The sequence below is a fragment of the Mandrillus leucophaeus genome, unplaced genomic scaffold (genome assembly GCF_000951045.1).
Source record: "Mandrillus leucophaeus isolate KB7577 unplaced genomic scaffold, Mleu.le_1.0 Scaffold407, whole genome shotgun sequence".
Lineage (NCBI taxonomy): Eukaryota > Metazoa > Chordata > Mammalia > Primates > Cercopithecidae > Mandrillus > Mandrillus leucophaeus.
Genome location: NW_012104332.1, coordinates 1,729,288 through 1,742,912, shown reverse-complemented (window position 1 = coordinate 1,742,912; position 13,625 = coordinate 1,729,288). Strand labels below are relative to the sequence as shown.

Genomic DNA, 13,625 nt, shown 5'->3' with positions numbered 1-13,625 from the left:
CCTGTAATCCCAGCACTTTGGGAGGCTGAGGCAGGTGGATCACGTGGTCAGGAGTTTGAGACCAGCCTGGCCAACATGGCGAAACCCTGTCTCTACTAAAGACACACGCAAAAAAAAAAAATTAGCCAGGTGTGGTGGCGCGTGCCTGTAATTCCAGCTACTCAGGAGGCTGAAGCAGGAAAATTGCTTGAACCTGGGAGGTGAAGGTTGCAGTGAGCTGAGATCATGCCATTGCACTCCAGCCTGGGCAACCGGGTGAGACTCTGTCTCAAAAAAAAAAATATATATATATATATTAATTTTTTACCCAGACTGGTGTTGAATGTGTGGGCTCTAGTGATATTCCTGCCTCAGACTCTCAAAGTGCTGGGATTACAGGCATGAGCCACTGCACCTAGCCCTTTTTTCAAATATTGTAAGGCAGATTTCATATTTTTCATGTCTTCTGTCTGGCTCCTTCATTTCTCTAGTTCCTTTAACTTTTCTACTTAAATGTGGTAAACAAAACAAAACAAAACCCCAAAACGGGGCCCAGATAGGTGCTCTTTCTGTGACTCTTTTCAAGATAATCTTTGACTTGACAGTGTCCCTGTGAAATGTGTCCAGGACTAGACACAGTATTAGATGTGGCCTGGACAGTTAAGAGTACAGTGGGACTATTAGCTTCCTTAACCTGGCCATATGTATGCACTAATGAAACCTAAAGTGTAGGGAGCTTTTTATAAACAGTTGCATCACAGTATCTGTTCATTCATTCATTTGGCAAACATTTTTGAGTATCCATTATGTGTCAGGCACTATCCTCAACACTGATTAGGATTTGTTGTTGATTAGAACTCTTAGGATAGATGTCTCACATCCTGAACTTCTGCAACTTGCTTTTCACTCCTAGTTGACAGCTTTACATTTATTCTTTTTGAATTTAATCTGATTGATTTTGGCCCATTGTATTATCTGGTAGGAATTTGTAAATATGAATGATAGCATCCAACATGTTCAACTCTTTTCTAGCTTTGAATTGCAAACACGATAAAATGCTGTCTTTGCTCAAGTCACTGACGTGTTGGACAGTTCAATACCCAAGACAGAGCCGTGTCAAAAACCACTAGATAATTTGCTATACAGTGACTTATCAACCCCTAGCGGTACTATAATCTAGCTTATTCTTTTTTATATTATTTAGAAAGGTATAATAAGCAACTTTATCCAATTCTTTTCTGAAGTCAGATACATTATGCTCACAGCATGTTTTTTATCTATCGGCTTTGAAACTTTATTGAAAAAAAAGTTTGGCATGATTTATTCTTAGTAAATCCATTTTGTCTTTAAAAAAAATCACAGATTTCTTTTCTAGGCAATCCCAAAATACATGAATAATCATATAACCCTCTGGAGCTCTGTCCTAAATTTCAGTAGCCTGTGGTTTTCAGAATCCACCTTCCCTTCTTTATAAAAATGGAAACATTTGCCTGTCCTGTCCTTTAGGACCTTTCTGTTCTCTACGATTTCTAAATGATACTAACAGTGGCTCCACTATCACTTTCTTCACTAACTATCCCAATATGCAATTCATCTGGACCTGAATAGTTAGTCTCACTAAAGAGAGTGGGTGTTTTTCTGTTATCTCCTCACCTAGCTTGGATTTTTGTTTTCTTTTAACCATTCTTGACAATTTGAGGAACATTCCCCTTGATGGGTAAGACAGAAACAGAAGAGCCATCTATGACTTACCTCAATCACCTGTTAATCTCCTATTACCTATTCCAGGAGGTGGGCTTATTTCTTCCATATCTTCCATATCTCATTCTGAACATGGCTAAAAACACCCATTTTATTATCTTACGTGTGAATCACCAGCTTTGACTCAATTAGGTTTTAGCTTTTCTGTCCTAATTTTTATAGTTTTGTGTCAAATTTTAAAATTCTTTCCATCTTCTGCATATGACCACTTTAAAATTAAGCTAATTCAAGGGCATCTCATAGAAATACTGTGAAAGTTAAAAGGGAAAATAGACTTTGAGCTTTTAACACAGTCCTGGTACATTAAAAAGACTCCATAGGGCTGGGCGTGGTTGCTCACAGCTATAATCCAAGCACTTTGGGAGGTTGAAGCAGGCGGATCACCTGAGGTCAGGAGTTTGAGACCAGCCTGACCAACATGGAGAAACCCTATGTCTACTAAAAATACAAAAATTAGCTGGGCCTGGTGGCGCATGCCTGTAATCCCAGCTACTCGGGAGGCTGAGGCAGGAGAATTGCTGGAACTCGGGAGGCGGAGGTTGCAGTGAGCCAAGATTGTGCCATTGCACTCCAGCCAGGGCAACAAGAGCGAAACTCCATCTCAAAAAAAAAAAAAAAAAAAAAAGACTCCATAAATATTATTATTAATGTTTGAGGCCCTTCAATTTTTCCACTTATTATTGGGTCTAAAATTTTATTTTTTAAGCTCTACCATCTCTCTTAATCTATATTTCTCTTTAGCTTGTAAGCTTCAGAACCACTACTCTGAACTATTTGCATGTCCTCTCCTTAGGCTAAGGAGTTTGACTGACACTCTCTGGTCATTACAGCAAACACTTTGGGTTTCCTTCACTTCACAGCACCAAGTTGTTCTGAGACAATCATACTAAGACTAAAGAAGCAGTTCTCCTTTTCTTCTTCTGAAAGGTGAAACTGTCATCAAGGCAAGCCAGGAGTTCACCAAACCATCATCATTAGAAAACAGTTGCCTAAATAGCAGACATCTCTCTCTCTCTAATACTGTTTAAGAATATGAAAATTTTATTGAGCCTCATAGTCTAAAGAAAGTTATTATACCTTATATAATTCGGTTCTTGCAATCAACCTGAGAGGTAGCTATTATTATCCCCATTTATAGGCAATCAACTAGGGCTAAGAGAGATTCAGAGATGTATTTATAGTGATGCAGTTTGTGACTCAAACTCAGGATACAAACTGGAAAGTTGTCTTTGTGCCAGATACTAGAAGAACATCAGCCATATCTTCTATCCAGCCAGGCGGTTTCTGTAGGATGCTTATTTCTATCAAGCCTTAAAGCCTGTATTACTAATAACCTGGCAGATCACTTCTACCAGAAATACTACCTGTATCCTCTTATATCCTATTCCAAAAGGCCTTCAACATTTATTCATTTAAAAATATATATATATATCTTTTGGCATGGTGTGGTGGCTCAGATCTGTAAGCCCCACACTTTAGGAGGCTGAGACAGGAGGATCACTTGAGGCCAGGAGTTCGAGACCAGCCTGGCTAACATGGCAAAACCCCATCTCTACTAAAAAAATAGAAAAATTAGCCGGGTGTAGTGGTGCGCACATGTAGTTCCAGCTACTTGGGAGGCTGAGGCAGGAGAATCAGTTGAACCTAGGAGGCAGAGGCTGCAGTGAGCCGAGATCTAGCCACTGTACTGCAGCCTGAATGATGGAGCAAGACTCTGTCTCAATAAATAAATACATAATTTTTTTTTATTACCTACTGTGTGTCAGATATTGTGGAATCCCAGAATTTCACAATGGTGTATGTCATTTTTCACAAACAAGTCTATTCTTCTCAGCCTCCATTTATTCTTTTCAATCTGCCCATGAACCACTTCTATGTACAAGGCACCTTGCTAAGTGCTGCAGCAGATGTAAAGATAAGGGCTGCATAGTCCCTGTCTCAAGGGAGCTCTCAACCAAACGGAGAGAAGACCTAGAAGTAATTCAAGTACAAGATGAGCTAAGATGAATGTCTTCCTTAAGAGGTACAAAGTCATATTAGAAAGAATATCAGAAGGAGCTGGAGATGGGTCTTGAATGTGTAGGATTTGGGTGTCGAGAGGTGATGTAGGACATGTGCCGAGGGAGCAGAGAGCAGGAACAAAAGGATGGAGGAGAGACAGCCTGCGCGGCCCCAAAGAATGGCAATAGCCTATCTTGCTGAAGCTCAGGCTGCATGGAGGTTGGAACGAGGGATAAACTGGACAGGCTGCTTGGGGCCATGCAGTGGAAGCCCTGAATGCCTCACTGAGACATGGGTACATTATTCAGTTTGGAAAGGGGGCCACTAGAGGTCTGAGAGGTCAGGTGTATCTTGATCCAAATTATGTCTGTGAACAGTAATGAGGTGGTCTGGGGTAGGCTGACTTGGAGAGGGTGAGAATAGTAGCAGAGAGCTCAGTGGCAAACTCTTTCTTTGCAGTCTTCATTAGCTACATTTTAATTTGTTCCAGGAGGTCATATGGGGCCCAGATGACCAAATTCTGCTCTTTGATGCTGTGTAGTCACCCTCCTTCATCGCCTAGTCCTGAACTTTAATGGAGGAAAGGGTGTGTTTTATTTCCTACTCAGGTGTTTTAAGTCAGTAGAGATCCATTTGGATTTCTTCTGTTTCCCTGTTTTCCACGCAAATCAGCAGAAGAGGAGATCAGCTGAACCTTGGCCAGATGAATGCTGTCTGGAGCCTACCACGTCCAGGAAGATAATTTATGGAGGGTTGTGCGGAGCATTATGTCAAGCCAGCATAGCTACCACTGAACGCTTCAGTGGGGAGTCTCAGCCACAGGCTCTGTCTTCTCCTTGGATCTGATGAACTCAGTGACTTCTTTTTATTGTTCCAGTCAGAATGGACTTCTCCTTCCTGGAACTTTATATTCACCAGTGCTGGCAAATCTTCGTACTTTTTCCGACTGCTCCAGTGAAACAACTTCTCTGTGGCACTTCAACTCTCCAAGCTCTAATAATACCATAAATCCCTCTTTGCCTTATAAGAATTCTCATTTCTAGATTCTTCCAGGACTCCTTCTGTCCCCATAGTTTCTAAGAACAATTTATCTTTCCTAATAGGTTGGAGGGTAGGGAGATGTTCATCTTTCAGTTCTTCATCTCAAACCTTTCACCTTTTCCTCTAAAAATTTTTTTTTCTTTTGAGACAGAGTCTCGCTCTGTTGCCCAGGCTGAAGTATGGAGTGCAGTGGCACGATCTCAGCTCACTGCAACCTCTGCCTCGTGGGTTCAAGCAATTCTCCTGCCTCAGCCTCCCGAGTAGCTGTGACTATAGCCATGTACCACCATGCCCAGCTAATTTTTGTATTTTTAGTAGAGATGGGGTTTCTCCATGTTGGCCATACTGCTCTCGAACTCCTGACCTCAGGTGATCTGCCTGCCTCAGCCACCCAAAGTGCTGGGATTACAGCCCCTAAAATTTCTGATCAGCTGGTATTTATAGCTGACTCACATTACTGGTGATTCTTCAGAGGAAACATAGTAACGATTCCCTTACCCTCTACCTACTGCCCATTAAATCTAGTGCTACTCTTGTCTATGCAAAATGAAAGGATCAGTTCAGGGGAAGTTGCTTCCTTGTGCTTCCCAGCAACACAGACTTTCCACAATGGGCTCACACATACTGACCAATTTAGAAATAGAGGGTGAGAGGCAGTGAGGGCAAAAGCTCGGAGCAGTTTTTTACACTGTAGAGGAACTTCTGGCCATTAAGCTGGATGAACCCAAAAAAAAAAAAAAAAAAATCTTTGCAATGCCTCTGAAATAGACAGGTTAGGAGAAGTTGCTGATCCACAGATGAAGAACGGTGATTTTTACAGATCACAAACTGAGTAGCTGGGTTGTCAGAAGGTGAGCAGTTCCTTCAACAGATGCTAGGCAAAATGGGGCTGTTTGATTCAAGGCAGAGACATGGGCAGAATCACCCCTCATTAGGGCTGAAGATGGGAAAAGGGGGACAGGAATGGTTGACCCATCTGCTGGCTATGTCCCCAGACTCACTTTATTATCTGACACCTCCTTACGGCCCCTGACAGGCTATGAGCCACATACAGAGAAAGCAGACTTGGGAGCAGAGTGGAAGCAGGGAAGAAGCATGTTGGAATTTGACAGAAAAGAAGGGGTTAAAATCTCATTCCTTTACACTTTTAACTTTAGAGTCCTATGAAAATTAAGAATTAGAAACTTCTTTTATTTCCTAATGCCTACAGATTTAAGTGTACAATCACAAGTACAATCTAAGAGAGAGTTTGAAGCACTAGGAAGTGTCTACTTTGTAAAGCAAACTGAAATAAACATAAAATCCAGCCAGAAGAACCAGTTCTCCTATTTTATTAAAAGCATGAAGCAGTAGGAACACACATCTGTCACATTCCTTAATAAACAGGAACAGGTGTTGTCCCCCGGGCAGGAGTGGACGAGAAGGCAATGAAAAATAGTGACCATTTTCTTTGGGACTCACTTCTCAGTGCTTATAGTAACTCACTATGGCAATAAAACAAATGACAGCAGAGGAATCAAACCAGTGACAGGCCTGTGTCTGGCATGCACAGGGAGAAAAGAGCCCTATTCGTCCTGTTCTACTGGTTAAGGTCTATTCTCTCCATCACAGCCAGGTAGGTGCTTATGGAGCTAGGAGCTAGGTCTACTGAGCACTGGCTTCAAAGGGAACATAAGAATGGTATGCGGTGGCTGTCATGGGCTGAATGTTTGTATCTGCCCCCTTCCTCCTGCCCCACCAAATTCATATATTGAACTCCTAATCTCCAGTGTGATGGTATTTGGAAGTGGGGGTTTTGGGAGATGATTAGGTTTAGATGAGGTCCTGAGGGTGTGGCCCTCATGATGGGAATAGTGACCTTATAAGAAGAGACACAAGAGAGCTTGCTGTCTGTCTGCATCATGTGAGGACACAATAAAAAGATGGCCGTCTACAATCCCGGAATTGGGCACTTACGAGGATCCAAATCTGCTGGTGGTACGGTTTGGATATGGTCTGTCTGTCCCCATCAAAACTTGTGCTGAAAATTGGTCCCCAGTGTGGCAGTGTTGGGAGGTGGCGCCTTGTGGGAGGTGTATGGATTATGGGGGTGGATCTCTTATGAATGGCTTGGTGCCGTTCTCGAGATAGTGAGTTTCGGCTCTTGTGAAAATGAATTAGTTCTAAGGGAATGGATTAGTTCCTGAGAGAGTAGGTTGTTATAAAGCTAGGATGCCCCTCAGGTTTTCTCCTCTTCCCATGTGTCTGCTCCCTCTTTGACCTTCTCCACCACGTTGTGACACAAGAAAGTCCTTGTCAGAAGCCAGGGCCATACTCTTGAACTTCCCAGCCTACAGAACTGTGAACTAAATAAATCTCTTTTCTTCATAAATTACCCAGTCTCAGGTAGTCTTTTATAGCAACACAAAATGGACTAAGATGGCACCATGATCTTAGACTTATCACGCTCTAGAACTGTGAGGCGTAAATGTTTATTGTTTAAGCCACATAGTCTATGGTATTTTGTTATAGCAGCCTGAGCTGCCTAAGATAGTGGCTGAATTGTCCCTTGTCCTGTCTGCTCCAGAACTGGATTCAGAATAACATAAGGATGAGACAATGTCAAAAGCCATCTTGGTCACAGCAATTCTTCTTTTTTTCTCCCAGTGTCACTTTCTCCCTGAACCTCCCCCCCCATATAGGTAAATGTACAGTAAGAAGAATTCAATATTGAAAACTGAGATGACTAGTGAGTGAGAATATAATTGTACAAGAAAACCATCTCAAAGAAAGTATACCCCTAATCCTGGAATAGAAAAAGGAGATTTTTAAGAAAATAATTTCAGCAAATTTGCTTACCTTTGTTTAAGCGTCCCATCACAGTAAATTCAAAATATTTACTGTTGTCAGTTGAAGAGTAAAGACCGAAGATGGTGGCTGAACTTTTAGTCTGCAGCTTGAAGGTGGAAATCACATAGAGATCATTCAGGGCGGGATCTGTCAGGACTGGCAGCAGAGCGCCTGGGTTCAGCCTCTGACTGGAAGATGGGAGAAGGTCAAAGACTGGGGAGAAGGGAGAAAAGGGGTATAAGTGAAAGATTCAATTTGGGGGAAAACAGGGTTTTTTTGGTTGGGGGGGCAATTTGACAGTAAGCTACAAAGTAATGTAAACTAATCTTGTAATCCCTTTTCCATATTGCCAAACTCACCAGTTCTTCCCTGTTACTTTTACAGTGGCTGGACATCTGAGCCAGAAGAAATATAGCACAATATTCATCACTGGGTGTAGCCTTCAAGAGAGGACTGAATTTGCAAACACAAAATTGGGTTTGGCTGAACAAGTAGCTCTGAAAATGCCCACCAGGAAAAGCACTAAAGGCTTAAAGTACAAGGGGGACTGGTGAAAGCATCCAAGCCATTGCTTTACTGATGTCCCCAAGCAGTGAATTTCTGTCACAGAGTCCCTTAGGCAGCTCCAGGACCAGAGCCAATTGTGTTTTCCTGGTCAGTGACAAATGACAGGAAATGCAGCAGAAAACATGGATATGGTGGTAGATGTGCTGGCGGAAAATGATTTGCTACCTTTGTGAGACCTAAGTGTTCCCTTTGCGCCTTTACAATTTTCCGGCATTTCTCTGTTTAAAAAAATCCCAATGTGGAAACAAAACAAAACAAAATGATGTGGTGTCTGTTTCTCGACTATATCTTGACTTATAGAGTTGGTCTACAAAAATCAGAATCTGCATTTGTATTTGTATAAGTTGCTTTTGATCAAGCAAGCAGTACTTTCTCTCACAAACTTTGTAATATTTATGAAAGCTATGAGAGAGTATGCCTAGAGTCATTTAAAAGGCAAAGGCCAAATTTGGGTAATACTCTGTAGAAGTTACTTAGTATATCTATTAGCATATGCAAATATCACTTGAACAATTACATAGCCTGCAGAAACTTCAGCACCTACAGCTGTCTCTTTGATATAATAATCTAGTTTTTAAATGGGTAATATTGACAATTGATAAAGAGTTCTTACAAATCAATAAAATGATAAGCATCCTAACAGAAAAATGGGCAAGGAATATGAAAAGGCAATTTACATAGAAAGAATTACAATGACCATTAAGTATATAAATAAATGTTCATGTATTTATCTAATGATGCAGGAGTTGCTAACTTAAACAATAAGATATTGTTTTCACCATCGAATTGGAAAATTAGTAAATATAATAGTACTCAACTGTTTGTGAGAGTTGAGGGAAATGGGCAGTCTCTGTACCACTGTGTAACATTTAAACTAGTATAAACATTTTGAAGACAGTTTAAACAACAGTATCAAAGGCTCTAAAACATATGTGCTCTTTAATCTAGCAATTTTACTTACGGGAATTTATCCTATGGAAATAATGGATAACATGGTAAATTACTTAGGTGTAAGACTATTAGATTCTAGAATTTCTATTTAGGAAAGAATTAGGTGAAAATCTAATTGGAAGAGAGGTAAACCTGAGCTCTGTTGGCATAGCATTTTGCTATGAAAATATTAACTGCTCTTAGCAAAAAAAAAAAAAAAAAAAGAAGCGCTTGGCTGAGATTGAGGGGATGATTAAAATCATCCCAAACCATCCTGTGACACTCGCACTTGTTCAATAAATTATTATTTACAATATCAACACCAAAAACAACTTAAGGGTTCTATATTACAACCCTGGCTAAATATATTTTGATTCTTCCAAAAAGCAGAATACTACCTAATTTTAAAGTGTAGCTGAATACTTACAGATGTGGAAAGATGTTCATGGTACATTAAGAAAAAAGGATTCTAAAACTGTATGTATAACATAATTCCATTTGAAATATATTTTCACGTAGAAAAAGATTTGAAATGAAAGACAACAACATGTTAATGTTAATAGAAGCTATCCCTGGGTTGCATAAATATAAGTTTTAAATTTCTTCTTTATTTTTTGCTTTTCTAACTTTTATCTTTGCTACAATGGGCAAGTATTGCTTTTGTAATAAGAATGAATAAAAGTTCTAAAGCAAACAGGCAAAAACCTAATTACTCAAGAACGTCTACCCTTTTTAAAAGACAATTTGTCTTCAAACTGGATCTATATTATATTTTTCGCATGTACCGGGGTCCTTACACAGTAATGAATTTAATATGAGACGTGTTGGAAAGTAGAACATTTACTGTGTTCCTCTTAGTGCCTATATCCCTAAACCATAAACACTGTTGCCTACTGCATTTCAAAAGGGAAATTGGATTTTTTAATCTTCAAGAGAATTGGAAATTTTACATTTCCACTAATGAGGGCAAAGGGAAATAAGGTATTATGTTTTAAAGTTCCATTCAGGACAAAACATCTTCAGAAAAGAGATATGTTTTTAAAGTATGGGAACTACCTTCAAAGCAAAATTCTTAGTACTCTTGATTTTTGCTTTGACTATGATCAGGTCCATGATGTAACTCAAGCTAAACTTGCTGTATTTCAATCTATGGTTCGTCTGATTCGTTTGCATCTCTCTCAAGAGGCAGAGATGGGATTACTTAGTAATGAACATAGAGAGTGTTTTGAAAAGGAAATGAGACACTACCATTTTCTATTAATGTTATTATGTTTTAGTAAAAGTGCCAGGATCAAAGCACAATCCTCTAGTGTTAGAGGTGAAATTACTGCTATCAATGAGCCCAGCTACCATGGTATGTAAATTGAATATATACTAATTTAAGACTAGCAATGCAGCTCAGAGGAAGAAGGAGATAAGCAAATTATGCTGTTAAGCCTGATAATTGCAGACTAGATAATGCAATAAAAGAATCTATCAGAAAGTTGACTTAATCAGATCATCTACAGCAACTAAATTAACCAGATAATTTAGGTTATATAGGCTGAGTTCAAGTCTCCATAAAATGGTCAGGTATGTCTGAGAAACAGCACACCTAAGGCACACCATGATGCTGTATGTTCAAAAGTCAAGAATGCATAGAATGCAAAAAAATTATACCTATACATTCAAACTTGCCATATACCACCACAATAAGACTTTTGAAGCGTCTTTAAAAGCTTCCTTTCCTACCTTCCTAGAACTATGAGGCACAGACTACAGCATTTCAAATATTTCAGCACAAACTAAAAGTTAGCAGTACTCTAGCCCCTGAAACCACAATTCTGGTTGTCTGGTCTGGAATGAAAATGAGTTATTTGGCGAAATGCAGTTTAAATGGGCGATTCCAGCAGCAGGAGGCAGGGGAGTTGAGAACACCCTCATAGGCATTCTTTGCTCTGGCTTCAAGAGGAAAAACAACTTTTACTTCAAGTTGTGTGTCTCTTCCAATTTTATTTCCATAGTCAGTAATAAATCAACCCAGCCACCAAGTTCAAACACATGAAGCTCACCCCTACCAGTTAGGGCCAGTTAGAGCCCTAAGTTTTTTTTTTTTTTTCTTTTTTGCTTAAATTATGTCTTTCTTTTGGTCTTTACAAAAAAACTGTTTAACTGCTTTCTACCCAATGGCTATCTCACACCCATTTAACCAAGGGGTTTGAGGACTGTCCAAGTATCTTTTCACATTATTTGTATTTTTACCTTTTCATAGAAAAAGATTTTTTTAAAAATTATAGATTCAGGGGGTACACGTGCAAGTTTGTCACGTGGGTGTATTGCATAAGGTGGGATTTGAGCTTCTAGTGAACACATCACCCAGTGAACGTAGTACCCAATTGGTAGTTTTCCCAACCCTCACCCCCACTTTTGGAGTCCCCAGTGTCTACTGTTTCCACCTTTATGTCCATATGTACCCACTGTTTAGCTCTCACTTGCGAGAACGTGCTATTTGGTTTTCTGTTCCTGCCTTAATTAACTTAGGAAAATGGCCTCCAGCTGCACTCATCTTGCTGCAAAGAACATGATTTCACTGAAAAAGACCAGGTTTTCAGCCCTTCCTATTTATCTCAGAAATTAAGACATCAAGCCAACTCCTGAAAGAAACGTTCTCTTTGGCGTTCAAGCAAAGTCAGAGCAGAAAATGCAGGTGGCAGGGCAAGTAGAGTAATTCTGCGTCTTTCTCAGGGATGTCAAGAGCAGACTCTGGGCGAACATCGCCATGCCTATAGAAGAATTTAGGGACCAAGGCTGCCTGGAGGGAACCGGCACAGGATGCAGGACCCGGAGTTCACCCTACACCAGAGCCTAACATGTTAGAGGTCTAGCGCCGTGTAGCAAGTTTTGAAGGCAACCCCGCGTCTTTGCATAGTTTGAATCAATTTTACATCCCCCACCTATTTAGGGAATTGTTCCCATCATTGGATAATCGAATTTCAGAAAATTCTAGACTAATCACTACCTCCAATCACAATATGCTTTTTTGGGCCCGGGAGGAACAGAGAGGGGCTGAGCAAGGCCCCAGGAGCACAGGGCGGAGCAGGTCCCTCCTCCACTCGCTCCGCGGATGGGGCACCCGGTGCCTGTAGCCCCCGGGACCGACCCGAGCCCACTTACCCTGGGGGGTGGCCTGGGCGCCGGCCGCCAGCCACGGCTGCAGGACCAGGTGCAGCAGGAGGACGGCGGCTCCGCGCGGGGCCAGCATGTTGGCTATTCCTGCTCCCCGCGAGGCCTGGGGCGAAGGCGGCGTTGGCCCTGTCTGGGGGTCCCCGGGCCGTGCGTTGAACCTCGGTCGGGGCCCGGGCCGGCGGCGCAGGTGACCCGTGCTCGGCGTCCGGGCTGCCGTCGGGGGAGGCGCTCGCGTCCCGGCTGCGCGGTGCTTGGTTGCTGGCGGCTGCGCTCCGCGGCCGCGGCCCGGCGCTTTATGGTGCGGCCGGGCGGGGGAGGGCCTGGGCGTGGGCGGCCCCCTTGGCGGGATCCCCTGTCCCGGGAAGAGCTGGGCAGCTGGAGCCGCAAGCCGGGGCCGCAGGGAGAAAGGCGCGGGTGTGAGGATGGGAAGGAGCCTGGACGGACCAGGTCCGGGGGTGGGTGTAGACACGGCCCCGACGCGCGAGGGTAGGAGCGAAGATGGGCAGTCGGGGCTGGAGAGAAAGGGGTGCTGAGCAGAGGCACTCGGGGCCACAGGGGAGAAAGGAGCGGGAGGAAAGGGGCGAAAGGGAGGAAGAAAGTGACACTGACCCACCAGCTTTGGGCACCTTCAGTCCCCCACCCTTGTGCTCCTTTTGTTTTCTAAAAAGAGGACTATCCTTTGGATCGGCTTTGAACGCCCACCTTGAGAAAGAATCCTGAAGTTCTCCAGGAACGCTCTGCCACCTAACGTGGCCCAGAGAGCAACGAGTTTCTTTCATTTCTTCAAGCTTTTCTTGAATACTTGAAAGGCTGAATGTTTTTCTCTATCGTTTTGAGACACAGTGAAAGGAAAGTTTTTGTGTTTTTAATGGAAATAAAACACATCTCAAGGAATCCATCCAGACAGAGCCATTTCTAGGCTGGTGAATCTGTGCTTTTTGGAGAATTTGTTTTCAGTTTGGTTTCCAAACGCCCTGCTTGCCCACCTCTATTCCTCTGTCACCAAAGATTCCGTGTGACAGTTTAAAGGTGCGGGGGTAGGACTTGAAAGAGATCGAGGGAAGGCAAGTAATTCGTCCTCCTCCTGGGTAAAGCTCCCGGAATGATATGGATTAACTAGAGGAAAAAATATTTGATAAACAGTGGCAAAAATTTCTCCTCTGTAACAATCTCGACTAATGGAGAAGATCCAGCAAAGTATTGCTATCTCTTTTATGTCTCAAATAATTCCATTTCAAAGTTTAATAAGCCACAAACTGGGAGATTAATGCACCATTTTATCCCCAGACTGTGCTAAAATAACCTGACACCAATTATTACTCAATTTACAGCTATCTGCAGAGTTCTCTAAT

General features: G+C 42.0%; 1 protein-coding gene across 1 annotated transcript in view; it reads right to left on the bottom strand.

The window, feature by feature from the left end:
• THBS4 (thrombospondin 4) overlaps positions 1 to 12,563 on the bottom strand; it is a 46,540-nt gene extending 33,977 nt beyond the window's left edge. Inside the window, exons 1-2 of the mRNA XM_011992209.1 lie at positions 12,262 to 12,563; positions 7,621 to 7,824 (exon numbers count right to left, since the gene is read on the bottom strand). Of these exons, the coding sequence (XP_011847599.1) occupies positions 7,621 to 7,824; positions 12,262 to 12,349 (292 nt within the window). The 5' untranslated portion in view covers positions 12,350 to 12,563. The remainder of the gene's footprint in view (positions 1 to 7,620; positions 7,825 to 12,261) is intronic.
• Positions 12,564 to 13,625: the final 1,062 nt, after the last annotated feature.